This window comes from Megascapheus bottae, chromosome 17 (genome assembly GCF_031878675.1).
Source record: "Megascapheus bottae isolate mThoBot1 chromosome 17, mThoBot2.hap1, whole genome shotgun sequence".
Lineage (NCBI taxonomy): Eukaryota > Metazoa > Chordata > Mammalia > Rodentia > Geomyidae > Megascapheus > Megascapheus bottae.
Window position 1 is genome coordinate 33,718,025 of NC_143525.1, and position 16,294 is coordinate 33,734,318.

A 16,294-nucleotide genomic window follows, 5' to 3' on the forward strand; every position below is an offset into this window, starting at 1 on the left:
CTTTGTACAAATACTTAGAAGATAGACAAGCTGTTGCTAGTATCTCTTATCTCCAACAAACCATAAAAAGCCAGAAGTGAAGGTTTGGGTCAAGTGACAGAGCTCTAGCCTTGAGAACAAAAGCTCAGAGAGTGCTCAGTCCTGAAACTTGACAAAAACAAAACAAGACAAAAAAAACCTACCCAAACAGATAAGACAATAAACAAGACTGAATTTGAAACTGATTTCCTCAGCACTCAGCTCAGAGTGCAAGCCTACCAAAAAAAAAAAGGGGGGGTGGGGTGCCTTTAGTTAAGAGTGCATGACTAGCATGCACAAAGCACTACGTTCGTTCAATTCCTTGGTACCACATACAAAGAAAAAGCCAGAAGCGAAGCTGTGGCTCAGGTGGCAGACTACTAGCCATAAGCAAAAATGCTTAAGAACTGTGCCAAAGCCTGAGTTCAAGCCCTAGGACCATACAAAATAAAATAAAACAATTTTTTTCAAAATTGAAATAAGTAGTTTTCATAATGTGAACTCAAATATTCTCAAACCTTTCTAATGAAATTAGTTTCTAAGCATCAGTGAGTCACATCTATAATCCTAGCTACTCAGGAGGTTGATATTTGAGGATCGAAGGTGCCTAGACATGTACCTAGGCATGAAAGTGGTGAGACTATTATCTCTAATTAACCAGCTCAGGGACAGCATCCAAGGCCAGAGTTCAAGCCCAAGGACTGGAAAATAAAAATTTTAAAATGAAAATAAAAAACAACGGACAGCTTGATTCCAGTGGTTCAAGATCAATCTGGGCAATACAGGTACAGCCTATATCAAAGACAAACAAGCAGGGCATGGAAGTACATGTCAACACTCAGGAAAACAAAGAAGAAAGATCTCAAATTAGAAACCCTGACTCACCAAAAATTTTAAAATATAAAAATTCCAAAATAAACAACAAAAAAAACCCAACCAGAATTCTGGAAGTACCCAGAAATATATTATTTACTCACCTTAACTGCTGTACAAGCTCTGGACAGCTCTGAAATAAAAGAAATTACATTAAAACAATTAAATTATGTTAGTATCTTGAAGACATCTAAAGACTTTTTTTTAATATTACATGCTTTGTAACAAAAAACATTAACTACAGAAATCCCTTAAGGTATCACAAGGATATTCTTTCCACTTGGTGAATCATGGGGTCGGGACAGGATATTAAAAATAAAAACATTAAATAATTTATAAAAAATATTAACAAAGTTAAATCAGGAACTCTCTATTGTCAACCTTGGAATTCAGATCACACTAACTTGATGCCCATATTTCACATTCATTTCTATTATAAGATCTTTTTTTTCAGATTTATCAGTTCTTCATGACTATCAACTTTGTGGATGGGAACTATGGAATTCTGTATCCCTACCACCTACTGTCAACTCTGGGTCATGTTTGTTTATATGAAATGAAAAGGGTTCCCTTGTTGTTTCCACTTACAAAAGTCCTTGGATGGTTTCAGAGATGGACTCATGTTATTCTAAATTTCATTCTAATACTACTGATATAGCTCTGCACATCATTTCTACAGTGGCTCATGAAAAACCTAAACCCAAGCTATTATACCCCAACAATTCATTTTTGAATTAATGTTCCTGAGTAAAGCCCATAGATTTCAGTGAAATATCAACAACACATACCACAGGATTCTCCCCATGGTGAGCCACTTTTACATCACAAAGCTGTCCTGCAGGATCTAACTGCACTTCCACATAGAACATATCTGACGTGATGTAACATTCAGTACCACTGGCACTGAGATGAGAGCCCAGTCTAGCAAGAACAAATTAAAACAAAAATTAATAGAAGACACATAAATAAAGCCACCCAAAGTAAACACTACATACTTCTGCCTACAGATAAAACTACATACCCATTCTGTCTTGCTATTGACTCCAAACGATCAGTCATTGCTGGTAAAGATGTTACTACGGGAAAAAGAAAAAGAAAAGAAATCACAAAGAATGTTACAAATAAAAACTATTCTTCAGAAAGAAACATAGTAAGAAATATATCCATCCTTCCAAAGCCATAAACATAATTAACAGTTGAAATGCTCATAATCTGCATAAAGTTCAAAGACAAGGATTAACCGAAGCCTACTAATAAAGGAGTATAGGTTCTATGGTCATTCGTATGTGCAACCCTCGCTACTCAGGAGGTGATATTTGAGGATCCCAATTTAAAGCCTATGGGGGCAGGAAGGTCTGCAAGACTCTTATCCTCCAATTAACCTCCAGAAAAATGGAAGTGGAACTGTGGCTCTATTAGTAGAAAAAGATCTATTGGAAAATTACTAGACTTTTCTTCTCTTCCTTTTTCATTACTTTTTATCTGGGCCAACATGTCTTTAACTTAAAGAAAACACATTTAGGGCCAATTACTACCAGTGGCTCACATCTGTAATCCTACTACTCAGGAGGATCACATTTGTAGGTTAACTGTTCATAGCCAGTCTCGGCAGAAAAGTCTGCAAGACTCCATCTTCAAATAACTAGCAAAGGATGGGCAAGGTATGGCTCAAGTGGTTAAGTACCAGCTGTGAGCAAGCTAGCCATAAGACATCAGGAAACACTGAGTTCAAGTTCTAGAAGCAGGGGAAAAACAAAACAAAACATGCTAGTACAGTGCAAGATGGTATGGTGCACCTCTAGCTAGTCCCAATGATACTCAAGGCTGAGACTATTTGAATGCCTGAATAAAGAAGAGAAATAATAAAACCAACAGGAGAGTAGTTTAGTGTCAGAGTCAATACTAGCACAAAGAACTGGAAATATGACTCAAGCGGTAAAGTGCTTGCCTACCAAACACAAGGACTGGGTTCAAAGTTCAGTCCCATAAAACACCAAACCAAACCAAACAAATAATAATAATGGAGACAAATTTAAAGTAATATTAGCATCCCCTTAAAAAAAAAACAACCCACAAACATTATAGGCTAGTTAGGGGTTGACTTATATGTGTAAAGCCCTACATTAAACCCATAATTCCACAAGAATATAAATAAAGCTGGGCGTGGTGTGACACGCCTGTAATCCTACTACTCAGAAGGCTGAGAAATGAGGATTATGGTTAAAGCCTTGAGACTCTTACCTTCAATTAATCACACTAGAAAATGGAAGTGGGGCTTAAGGGGTAAGGCAGTAACCTTGAGCTGAAGAGCTCAGGAACAAAGGCCCAGACCCAAGGGGCCTTGATAGCTTTGAGCTGAAGAACTCAGGGACAGTGCCCAAAGTTCAAGCCCCATGATCCCTTCCCCCCAACAAAAAAAGAATATAAATAAAAAATAAATTCTTAATGCTCAGAGCATTATTATTATTCACCACAGCCAAAAGATGGAAGCAACCCAAGTATCAGCTGATAAATGACTAAACAAAATATGGTATAGTTGGGCCGGCAGTTTTGCCTAGTGGTAGAGTGCTTGCCTAGCATGCACGAAGACCCCAGGTTCGATTCCTTGGTACCACATACATAGAAAAAAGCTGAGCTGGAATTGGTTCAAGTGGTAGAACTCTAGCCTTGAGAAAGTCCAAGGACAGTGCTCAGGCCCTAAGCTCAAGCCCAGGACTGGCAAAAAAAAAATAAATAAATAATAAAAATATATATATATGGTATAGTCATACAGTAAAATATCAATCTTAAAATAGAAAGAAATTATGATGGCACTGTTAGCTCACACCTGTAATACTAGCTACTCAGTAGGCTAAGATAGGAGAATCATGGTTGAAAACCACTTGGGGCAGGAAAAAACATAAAATTCTTTTTTTTTTGCCAGTCCTGTCCTTGGGCTTTCTCAAGGCTAGAGCTCTACCACTTGAGCCTCAGCACCATTTCCGGCTTTTACTATATATGTGGTACTGAGGAATCGAACCCAGGTCTTCATGCATGCTAGGCAAGCACTCTACCACTAGGCCAAACTCCCAGCCCAAGCATAAAATTCTTATCTCCAATTAATCAACAAAAAAGCCAGAAGTACTGGGCATCTACTCTGAACATCATAACCGAAGATATGATAAGGACACCTGGTCAGCTATGTTTATCTCTGCACTATTCACAATAGCCAAGAAACAATCCAGATGCCCTACTACAGATGAATGGATACAGAAAATGTGATTTGTGTGTGTGTGTGTGTGTGTGTGTGTGTGTGTACACACACACACACACACACACACACACACACAATGGAATTCTACATAGCCAACAGACAAGATAAAATAATGTCATTTGCAGGGAAGTGGATTAATCTAGAGCCAATCATGTTAAGTGCGGTAAGTCAAGACCAAAGGAACAAAAGGTACATGGTATCCTTAATATGTGGCTATCAGATCCAAACAGTACAAGAGTGAGGACAAAATACTTGCATATCCAATGCTATGGACATGGTATTGGAAATATAAACTACATAGACATAAAAACCTATAACTATGGGCCAGGAGTTTGGCCTAGTGGTTAAAGTGCTAGCCTAGCATGCACAAAGACCCGGGTTCGATTCCTTGGTACCACATACATAGACAAAAGCCGGAAATGGTGCTGAGGCTCAAGTAGTAGAGTGCTAGCCTTGAGAAAGTCCAAGGATAGGGCTCAGGCCCTGAGCTCAAGCCCAGGACTGGCAAAAAAAAAAAAAAAAAAAAAAGAAAAGAAAAAAGAAAAAAACCTATGACTCTATAGACATAATGTTTTATTTCATAAATTAATATGTATCTATGGTATACAAACCCTTAGCCTAATTTTGATTATGTTCTAAAAACTAAGTGCCAGTGATTGTATACAGAGATTCCCGTCTTGAACACTTGTTTGTTAAACATGTCATTTGAAATATGATGTAAAAATCAATGTTAATAAATTCTTTAATAAAAAAAAAAGCCAGAAGTACACTTGTGGCTTAAAATGGTTAAGTGGTAATCATGTGCACTAAAGCTCAGAGACAGTGCTCAGACCCAGAGTCTGAGCCACAGTATTGATCCTCCTCCTCCCCCCACTAAAAAAAAAAATTAGGCCAGATATGGTAGCACAGACCTACAATCCCAGCATTCAGGAGGTTAAGGTATGTGGAGCAACTCAAAGTTAAGGGCAGCATGGATTACACAGACCAAGAAAACAAAACAAAACAAAAAGAACTAAAAAACAGCTGGATACGGTAAGACATACCTGTAATCTCAGCATTAGGAAAGCTGAGGTAGGAGGAGTGGGTAGTTAAGGAAAGAGATCATTTTAAGTTCATAAATGAAAGCAAGAATGGAATCTAGTATCAATAATATTCTATCATAATTAAAATATAAATATATATATTTACTTTTTTTTTTTTTTCTCAGTCCTAGGGCTTGAACTGTGGGCCTGAGTAATATCCCTGAGCTCTTCAGCTCAAGGCCTATGCTCTACCACTTGAGCCACAGAACCACTTCCGGTTTTCTGGTGTTTAATTGGTGATAAAAGTCTGGACTTTCATGATCCTCAGATCTTAGCCTTTTGAGTAGCGCCTAGCTTAATTCGTTTTTTTTTTTCCTTCTATTTATAGGGCTTGAACTCAGGGCCTGGGCACTATCCTTGAGCTTTCTCATGTCTAGGGCTCTATTACTTGAGCCACAGCACCATTTCCAGCTTTTTCTATGTATGTGGTACCAAGGAATTGAACCCGAATCTTGGTGCATGCTAGGCAAGCACTCTACCACTAGGCCAAACTCCCAGCCCTTAATCTGTATATTTATTCTAAGTATATTATAATTCTCATTAAATAGGAGATTTTATTAAATCAGTATATTTAAAGGTGTTTACAAACCTTTAAGAGCTTTCTGCAATGTCTCCAAACAGCTGACCAAATGTTGGTGACCTCCAGAACTCATCACAACCCTCTTCTCCTATATCAAGTGGGAAAAGATTTAAAGTAAATATCAACCATATTAACAATATTTCAGGTAAATATTCTCTAGTATAACCTGCAGACTTTTTTTTTTGTTGGTCGTGGGGCTTGAACTGGGCCTGGGCATTGTCCCTGAGCTCTTCAGCTCAAGGTTACTGCCCTACCCCTTGAACCACAGTGCCACTTCTGGTTTTCTAGTGGTCAATTGGAGATAAGAGTCTCATAGAGGGGGGGGAGGGAAATGGGTACCAAGACATGTGAAAGGGTATCAATGTATGCGAATTAATGCACCTTTTATCTGGCAAATATCATGTAACCCTTTTACTAATTACAATTTAAAAAAATTAAAAAAAACAAAAACAAAAGAGTCTCATAGACTTTTGTGAAACTGGCTTTGAACTGTGACCCTCAGATATTAGCCTCCTGTTAGGAGTACAGACGTCAGCCACCTGTAGACTTTTGATAAGACTCTTGTTACTCGGAATCTACACAAAGGAAGAAAATTTCACATAGAAGAACACAACTATATGCATACACATGATTGGAGAAAAGGGTACTACACATCTAAAATAAGCTTTACAGAGCCAGGAGTTTGGCTTAGTGGTAGAGTGCTTGCCTAGCACCCACACAAAGACCCAGGTTTGATTCCTTGGTACCACTACATAGAAAAAGCCAGAAGTGGTGCTGTGGTTCAAATGGTGGAGGTTTAGTCTACTGAGATTTGATAGTGTGCCTGTTGTTGACAAGTAAACACACACACACACACACACACACACACACACACACACACACACACGCGCGCAGCGCGCGTGCGCGCCCAACCACCAATCCTGAAGCTTGAACACTCAGGGCCTGCTGGCACTGTCCCTGGGCTGTTTTGCTCAAGGCCAGAATTCCACTTCTGATTTTTGGTGGTTAGAAATAAAGAAGATGGTTGGAAGAGGTGTGGCTCAAATGGCACAGCAGCAGCAAGAAGCAAAAGAGCTGAGCACAGGAATGGCACTGTGCCTCAAGAGAAAGCACTAGCCTAGCCTTGAGCTGAAGAGCTTGAGGACAGTACCTAAGCCCAGAGTTCAAGCTCCATGACCAACAAGAAAGAGAGAAAGAGAGAGAGAGAGAGAGAGAGAGAGAGAGAGAGAGAGAGAGAGAAAGAAAGAAAGAAAGAAAGAAAGAAAGTAAGTAAGTAAGTGAGCTAAGGCTGAGTTTATGACCTACAACTGGCTCACAAACATGCACATGTACACATAAAACTTTTGCATCTATGATTTCACTTGACCTTTAAAATAAAACTACAAGGTAAAACAAAGTAAATAATAAGCTTCCATCCTTGAAGAGGAAAAGAAACTCAGAGAAATTATATAATTTGTCAAAAGTAATATAGTTAGGAAGTATTGGTATCAAGCCCAAAACACAGGATTTTTGGTTTAGTTTTTTTGTTTGTTTGTTTTTGTTTTCCTGGTGCTATGAAATAAACCCAAGGTTTCATGTAAGTTAGGCAAGCATTCTACAACTACATTCACTAGATCCTAAAATAAGGTTCTTCTGCAGGGTACCAGATGTTCAAGCTTAGCTGCTCAAGAGGCTAGGATTTGAGGATGGGGGTTCCAAGGCAGCCTAGGCAGACAAATCCATGAAACTCTTATCTACAATTATCCAGAAAAAGTTGCAATTGCATGCATGGCTCAAGTGGGAGAGTGCTGACCTTGAGTGAAAAAGGTGCTCAAAGTCCTGACTTCAAGCACATTCACACAAATATGGATCCTCTGACTACAAATATAGTTATTTTGCTAGTATTACATAGACATTATCATTTTATTTTACTTTACTTTTTTGTGTGTGCTAGTCCTGTGTTTGAACTTTAGGCCTGGGCACTGTCCCTAAGATTCTTTTACTCAAGTCTACTGTTCCACCACTTGAGCCAAATCTCCATTCCTGACTTTTTAGTAGCTTATTTGAGATAAGAATCTCATAGGTTTTCCTGCCTGGGTTGGCTTCAAACCACAGTCCTCAGAATTCAGCCCCTGAAGAGCTAGGATTTTTACAGGCATGAGCCACTAGTACCCAGCTGATATATAATTTTAAACTGAACTTACTCTGGAATTATAATTTGGTAAGGAAGAGCAAGTACTTTCATTAAATACAGACATAGAAATGTTAACAAGTGGGCTGGGAGTTTGGCCTAGTGGTTGAGTGCTTGCCTAGCATGCACGAAAACCCGGATTTGATTCCACGGTACCACATACATAGAAAAAAGCCGGAAGTGGTGCTGAGGCTCAAGTGGTAGAGCTCTAGCCTTGAGAAAGTCCAAGGACAGTGCTCAGGCCCTGAGCTCAAGCCCAGGACTGGCAAAAAAAAAAAAAAAAAGGAAAAAAAGAGGGACCGGGAGTTTGGCCTAGTGGTTAAAGTGCTTGCCTAGCATGCATGAATACCTGGGTTCGATTCCTCGGTACCACATACATAGAAAAAAGCCAGAAGTGGTGCTGAGGCTCAAGTGGTAGAGCTCTAGCCTTGAGAAAGTCCAAGGACAGTGCTCAGGCCCTGAGCTCAAACCCAGGACTGGCAAAAAAAAAAAAAAAAAAAAAAGAAATGTTAAGGGCCGGGAGTTTTGCCTAGTGGTTAAAGTGCTTGCCTAGCATGCATGAAGACCCGGGTTCAATTCCTCGGTACCACATACATAGAAAAAAGCCAGAAGTGGTGCTGAGGCTCAAGTGGTAGAGCTCTAGCCTTGAGAAAGTCCAAGGACAGTGCTCAGGCCCTGCGCTCAAGCCCAGGACTGGCAAAAAAAAAAAAAAAAAAAAAAAAAAAGGAAATGTTAACAAGTCTAGGGGAATGTGATTTAGTGGTAGTGTTTGCCTAGCATGCATGAAGTCCTGGGTTCAATTCCGCTGAACCCCATACATAGAAAAAGCATATGTGAGCAGGGAGCGGTGGCTCATGCCTGTCTGTAATCCTAGCTACTGAGGAGGCCGATATCCGAGGATCAAGGTTCAAAGCCAGCCAGGGTACAAAAAAACCTGAGACTCTTATCTCCAATTAAGCTCTAGAAAACCGTATTTGGGGCTTGACTCTAGGGTATGGTGGTAGCCTTGAGCTGAAGAGCTCAGGGACAGCGCCTAGGCCAAGTTCAAACTCCAAGACCACAAAGAAAGAAAAGAAAAGAAAAAGCTGTAAGTGGTGCTGTGGCTCAAGTGGTAGAGCTCTAGCCTTGAAGAAAGCTCAAGGACAGTGTTCATGCCCTGAGTTTAAGCCTCAGGACTGACAAAAAAAAAGTTACAAGTGTAAACCTAGGGTTCACTGCATTAAAATGAATTGTGCTGGATGCCAGTGGCCCACGCTGTAAGCTACTCAGGAGGCTGAGATCTGAGGATCATGGTTCAAAGCCAGCCTGGGCACCAAAGTCTGTAAGACTCATATCCAATTAACCACCAGAAAACCAGAAGTGATGCTGTGGCTCAGGTGGTAGAGCACTAGCCTTGAGATGAAGAGCTCAGGGACAAGGCCCAGGCCAAGAGTTCAAGCCCTATGACCAAAACAAAACAAAGAATGAACTGACTGTGAGTATGGTCTAAGGGTAGAGTGCTTGCTACCATGCATGAAGCCCTGGGTTCTATTCCTCGGTACCACATATACAAAAAAAGCCAAAAGTATGCTGTGATTCAAGTGGTAGAGCGCTAGCTTGAGAAAGCCCAAGGGTAGTGCCAAGGCACTGAGTTCAAGTCCAGGATTGGCAGAAAAAGAAAAAAAAAGGAAGGAAAGAAAATGAACTATAGGACCGGGAGTATGGTTTAGTGATAAAGAGTGCTTGCCTAGCATACATGATGTCCTGGGTTCAATTCCTAGGTACCACATACATAGAAAAAGCTGGAGGGCCGGGAGTTTGGCCTAGTGGTAGAGTGCTTACCTAGTATGCACCTAGGTTCGATTCCTCAGTACTATATACATAGGAAATAGTGCCGAGGCTCAAGTGGTAGAGCTCTAGCCTTGAGAAAACGCAAGGACAGTGCTCAGACCCTGAGTTCAAGCCCAGGACTGGCCAAAAAAAGCCAGAAGTGATGCTGTGGCTCAAGTGGTAGAGCAGTAGTCTTGAGAAAGATCAAGGACAGTGTCCAAGCTGTCCAAGCCCTGAGTTTAAGCTCCAGGACTGGCTCCCCACCCCCCCCCCCCCCCCGCGCGCCAGAAAAAAAGAATGAATTGTGGTCAGACCCTGGTGGCTCATACCTGTAATCCTAGCTACTCAGGAGGCTGAGATCTCAGGACTGTGGTTCCAAGCCAGATTAGGCAGCAAATGTCCTGAGGCTTTCCTTTTTCCAGTTGAGGCTTTAGCACTGTCCTTGCACTTTTGTTCCTAGCATTTTCCACTTGAGCCATAGCACCAGTTTGGCCTTTTTTGTTTATATGGTATTGAGGAATCAAATCCAAGGCTTCATGCATGCAAGCATTTTACCACTAAGCCACATTTCCAGCTAATACACACACACACACACACACACACACAAAAACAAACAAACAAAGTAGATCTGTGGCTCAAGTGTACTACTTCAGCATAAATGCTCAAGGACAGGCACAAGCTCTGAGTTCAAACCCCAGGACTGACATACACTGACACACACACACACACCCGCACAGAAAAAAAGAAAAAAAAATGAATTTATGGATTCTAAGTTAGTAGCCAGTTGTAGCTGAGATGTGAAGATCAAAGTTCAAGGCCAGTGAGGCAAACATGAGACATTTCTACTTTCATCTCCAATTAACCAGCAATAAGGAGGTCTAGGAGATCTAGCTAACGTTGTAGAAGAAACTGAAAGAGACCAAGTCCCAGTACAAAAAAAAAAGGTCGGGCACCAGTGGCTCACAACTGTAATCCTAGCTATTCATGAAGCTGACATCTGAAGAACAGAGTTCAAAGCTAGACTGGGCACTAAAATCCCGGAGACTCTTCTCTCCAATTAATCACCAAAACACTGGAAGTGGCACTGTGGCTCAAATGGTGGAGCACTAGCCTTGAACTAAAGAGTTCAGGGTCAGGGCCCAGGCCAAGAGTTCAAGCCCAACAACCAACCTCCCCCCCCCAAAAAAAAAGAATCAGAAACTCCTAATAGGTACTAATGTAGGTAAGATAAAAGCAGTATCACATGAAAATGAAGGCACCTGTCAGGAACTGAAAAATAAGTCTACAACAGCTTCTCATGTGCATCTCTCATAGGTATGTTTTTGGCATTTGAAGATCCCAAAGTACTTTAACACAATTTCATAAATACATTTGGTTCTTCATATCCTTAACATTCAACAATCTTAGATTCAGCTAACCATGGTTCAAAAATAATTACAAAACAGTTTCGAAGTGAACATCAACAGACTTCTTTTTCTTAGCATTCAATATATCAAATATTCACATAGCATTTATACTGTTTTATAACCAAGAGATGATTTAAAATATCCTGAAGGACAAACATATACTAAATATAAATATAAGCCATTAAAATGTAAACATAAAAGGCTTAAGTGGCCGGGAGTTTGGCCTAGTGGTTAAAGTGCTTGCCTAGCATGCATGAAAACCCACGTTCGATTCCTCAGTACCACATACATAGAAAAAAGCCGGAAGTGGTGCTGAGGCTCAAGTGGTAGAGCTCTAGCCTTGAGAAAGTCCAAGGACAATGCTCAGGCCCTGAGCTCAAGCCCAGGACTGGCAAAAAAAAAAAAAAGGCTTAAGCATCCATGCACTTGGTATTCATGAAGAATTTGAAAACTGATCCTCCATGAAGAACAAATGTAAATTTCCTTTCTAGGAAGACCCCTGAAATTGATAGTCACTATTTATACAGGTGTTTTGTGATAGACGAAACTGAAGAGACACTACTATAGTTAAATCCACATGAGGAGCTTAGCTTATTGAATAAATAAACACATTTTACCACTTCACCATAATTCTCACCATGACTTGACGCACAAGCTTAATGGTTTCACTCCAAGGTCTATTTTGGTTAAATTTTGCATGGAGCCGTTCCAAAAGGGAACTCATCTTACTCAGCTTTTCTGACTCTAAAATATAAATCAGAAAACAATTAGAAACTGTTGCATATCAAGTCCTTTCACATGGGTTATCAGTACTTAGTTTCTTTACGTTGTTGCATAGTATTCCAATGTGTACAATAAAATCTGCTTATTCTTTCACAGATATTTGGCTCATTTTTCAATTTTTGGCGATTATCAGTAAAACTATCATAAAGTGTACTTGTAAAATGTCCATTGTAGCTGGGCAATGATGACTCACACTGTATTCCTGGCTAATAAGGAGGCTGAGATCTGAGGATGGTGGTTCAAAGCTAGTCTAAGCTGGGCGTGATGGCTTACACCTGTAATCCCAGTTACTCAGGAGGCTTAGATGTGAGGATCATGGTTCAAAGCCAGCCTAGGCACTGAAGTGTGTGACTCTTATGTCCAATTAACCACTAGAAAACGGAAGTGGTGTTGTGGCTCAAGGTGTAGGCAGCAGCATTGAGCTGAAGAGCACAGGGACAACACCCAGGCCCAGAGTTCAAGTCCCACAACTAACAAAAAAGAAAAAAAAAAAGCCAGTGCAGACAGAAAAGCCCAGGAGAGACTCTTATCTCCAACCAGCAAAAAGCAAGATGGGGGCCTGGGAGTGTAGTGATAGAGTGCTTGCCTTGCATTCATGAAGCCCTGAATTCGATTCTTCGATACCGCATACATAGTAAAGGCCAGAAGTGGTGCTGTGGCTCAAGTAGTAGAGCACTACACTTGAGAAATCCCAAGAACAGGCCCTGAGTTCAAGCCCAGGACTGGCCAAAAAAAATAAAGCAAGATGCGGTAGTATGACTCAAGTGGTAGAGTACCAGGCTTGATTGAAATAGCTAAGGAAGAGTGACCTTGGCCCTGAATTCGAGCCCCAGGACCGACACACAAAAAAAGTGCATTATAACATTATTTGATACCTAATAAATGGAAATGATTCAAAATGTCCAATAATAATGGACTGGTTAAGTCAGTGCTTTGCCTTTTTTTTTGGGGGGGGGGGGCCAGTCCTGGGCTTGAATTTGGCCTGTGCACTGGCCTTGGACTTTCTCAAGGTTAGTGCTCTACCACTTGAACCACACCACCACGTCCAGCTTTTCTGTATATGTGGTACCAAGGAACTGAACCCAGATTTCATGCTAGGCAAGCATTCTACCAATAGGCCATGCTCCCAGCCCATAGCCAGTGCTAATATACAAATAAGCTAATCTTTCAATAGTGGGTTTCCAAGAAATATTTGTGAAATGAAAAACATTTATAAGAAGGTAAAGTGAGGCATTCATGTGGCAAATTGTGCTAAAGGTATACATATATATTTTATGTAAATATGTATGATAATATAAAATACTAATAGTATCAATAATATATAATTTTTATTTCAAAAGAAATCTTCAAATTTCATCATTCAATTAAAATATTTTCCTGTAGTTTTACTTCAAAAGCAACAAAAAAAAAGCCAGGCTGGGCATGGTGATACATATCTACAATCTCAGATCCTAGGAGGTTGATTCAGGAGGATTATGAGTTCAAGGTCCATGTGGGATTCAGGACAAATTCAAGGACAGCCTTAGGCTACCCAGGGAGAACTTGTCTCTAAACAAAACCACTGCTGGGGGGGGCGGGGGAAGCGGGGCTGGCAGCACAGCCTAGCAGTAGAGTGCTCACCTAGCATGTAGGAAGCTCTGGGTCAATTCCTTGGTACCATACAAACAGAAAAAGCCAGAAGTGACCTATGGCAGAGCCCTAGCCTTGAGCAAAAAGTGTCCGAGGACTGTGCCAAGGCTCTGAGTTCAAGCCCCAAGACTGGAAAAAAAAAATCTTCATAAGAATATTTTTAAGAACATTATTTTTCTGGGCCGGGAGTTTGGCCTAGTGGTAGAGTGCTTGCCTAGCATGCAACAACATACATAGAAAAAAGCGTGAGTTGTGGCTCAAGTGGTAGAGCTCTAGCCTTGAGAAAGCCTAAGGAGAGTGCTCAGGCCCCGAATTTAAGGCCCAAGACTGGCCAAAGAAAAAAAAAGAATATTATTTTACCCCACTACAGATGAATGGATGCAAAAAAATGTGATACATATATACAATAGAATTCTATATAGCCATCAGACAAGATAAAATAATGGCATTCGCTGGAAAGTGGATGAAACTAGAGCACATCATGTTGAGTGAGATTAGTCAAGACCAAAGAAATAAAAGGCGCATGGTCTCCTTCATATGTGGATATTAGATCCAAACAATACAAGAGCAATGACTCAACACTTAGGTATTCAAGGTTATTGACATGATCTTGGAGATATAAATACAACTACATAGACATGAAAATCTATGATGGGATATATACTCTATAGACATAATGTTATATTACATAGATTGACATATATCTATGACATACAAACTCTCAGCTTAATTGTTCTAAAATTTATTTGCCAGTGATTGCACATAGAGACCCCATTCTTGAATGTTTTTGTTAAACTTGACATTTGAAATATGATATAAAAAAATGAATGTTAATAAAATCTTTAGCTGGCACGATGGCTCACTCCAGTAATCCTACCTAGTCAGGAGGCTGAGACCTGGGGATCAATGTTCAAAGCCAGCCTGGGCACTAAACAACCAGAGACTCTTATCTCCAATTAACCTCTAGAAAACAGGAAGTGGGGCTTGGCTCATGGGTAGGGCAGTAGCCTTGAGCTAAAAAGCTCAGGGACATCGCCCAGGCCCAGTTCAAGCCCTATGATCCACTAGAGAAAAAGAAAAAGTATGTTATTGGGGGACTGGGAGTTTGGCCTAGTTTTAGAGTGCTTGCCTAGCATACAGAAAGACCGGGTTCGATTCTTGGTACCACTTACATAGAAAAAAAGCCAGAAGTAGTGCTGTAGCTCAAGTGGTAGAGCTTCTAGCCTTGTGAAAGTCCAAAGACAGTGGTGACGCCTGGAGTTCAAGCCCCAGGACTGGGGGGAAAAAAAGTATTATTTGGGGCCAGGTTCTTGAGGCTCATGCCTGTAATCCTAGCTACTCAGGAAGCTAAGAATTGAGGATTGCAGTTCAAAGCCAGCCTGAGCACTACAAAGCCTGAGACGCATCTCTAATTAATCTCTAGAAAACCAAAGTGGGGCTATGACTCAAGAGGTAGAACAGTAGCCTTAAGCTGAAGAGCTCAGGGACAGCTCCTAGACCCAGAGTTCAAGTCCCACAACTGACAAAAAAATTAAAAAGGGAGGCACAAAAGGTCCAGGAGTCTCATCTCCAGTGAATCCTCCTAAAACCAGAAGTGGCACTGTGGCTCAAGTGGTAACATTAGCCTTGAGTTAAAGAGCTCAGGGATGACAACCAGGCCCAGAGTTTAAGCCCCACGACTAACAACAACAACAATAACAAATATATATATATATATATATATATTATTTCTGTACTTTATTTTTATTATTTGTCTAAGACACAGGTTCTTGCTTTGTTGCCAATGTGGCCTTGAACTCCTGAGCTCCAGCAATCTTCTAATCCTCCTGCCTCAGCCATGTGGGTAGTAGTTGGGATTAAGTTTACAATACAACATCCAGAGTGTATGAGTATGTGTATATATACATACACTTAACACATGCGTGTTTTCCTATTATTTTGCGGGTTTCAGGGTTTGAACTCAAGGTTTGCTCAGCTTGCTTGCTTGTTTGGCCCTCTACAACTTAAGCCATGCCTCAAATCAGCTTTTTGCTAGTTATTGGAGATGAAGTGCTATGGACTTTCCTGTCCTGCTGGCCTCAAACCAATATCCCCTGGATATTGGTCCCAAGTATGTAGGACTATAGGCATGAGTTATTATCACCCAGCTTGTTTCTGTTCTTTTGAGTTATACAGACCAGGCTTGCCTCAAATTTATCATCCTGAATACTGAGATTATAGATATGTGCCATCCCAAGAGGCTTAAAATATATTTTTGCTGACAAGACATGAAATTTACGGAAACATGGGAACCATATTGTTTTCAACAACAAAAAAGATTCTAATCATATTACTATGCATTAAATCCTTTGCATGATCTTTTTTTCGGGGGGCGGGGTGGTCATAGGTCTTGAACTCGGGGCCTGGGCATTGTTCCTGAGCTCTTCAGCAAAAGGCAACTGCCTTACCCCTGGGCTTGGGCATTGTTTCTGAGCTTTTCAGCTCAAGGCTACTGCCCTGCTCTTGAGCCACAGCCCCACTTCCCCTTTTCTTCCTTTTTTTTTTTTTTTTTGCCAGTCCTGGGCTTGAGCTCAGGGACTGAGCCCTGTCCTTGGACTTTCTCAAGGCTAGAACTCTACCACTTGAGCCTCAGCACCACCTCCGGCTTTTTTCTATGTATGTGCTACTGAGGAATCCAATCCCAGTCCCACT

General features: G+C 40.7%; 1 protein-coding gene across 3 annotated transcripts in view; it reads right to left on the reverse strand.

Moving 5' to 3' along the window:
- Med1 (mediator complex subunit 1) overlaps positions 1 to 16,294 on the reverse strand; it is a 47,410-nt gene that overhangs the window by 27,971 nt on the left and 3,145 nt on the right. Inside the window, exons 2-6 of one of the 3 annotated variants that reach the window (XM_090350754.1) lie at positions 11,829 to 11,935; positions 5,816 to 5,894; positions 1,913 to 1,967; positions 1,680 to 1,812; positions 996 to 1,024 (exon numbers count right to left, since the gene is read on the reverse strand). In XM_090350754.1, coding sequence (XP_090206880.1) covers positions 996 to 1,024; positions 1,680 to 1,812; positions 1,913 to 1,967; positions 5,816 to 5,894; positions 11,829 to 11,935 — 403 coding nt within the window. Of the gene's footprint in view, positions 1 to 995; positions 1,025 to 1,479; positions 1,639 to 1,679; positions 1,813 to 1,912; positions 1,968 to 5,815; positions 5,895 to 11,828; positions 11,936 to 16,294 lie in introns of those variants that run through there. The other 2 variants (XM_090350755.1, XM_090350756.1) reach the window with 2 other exon arrangements.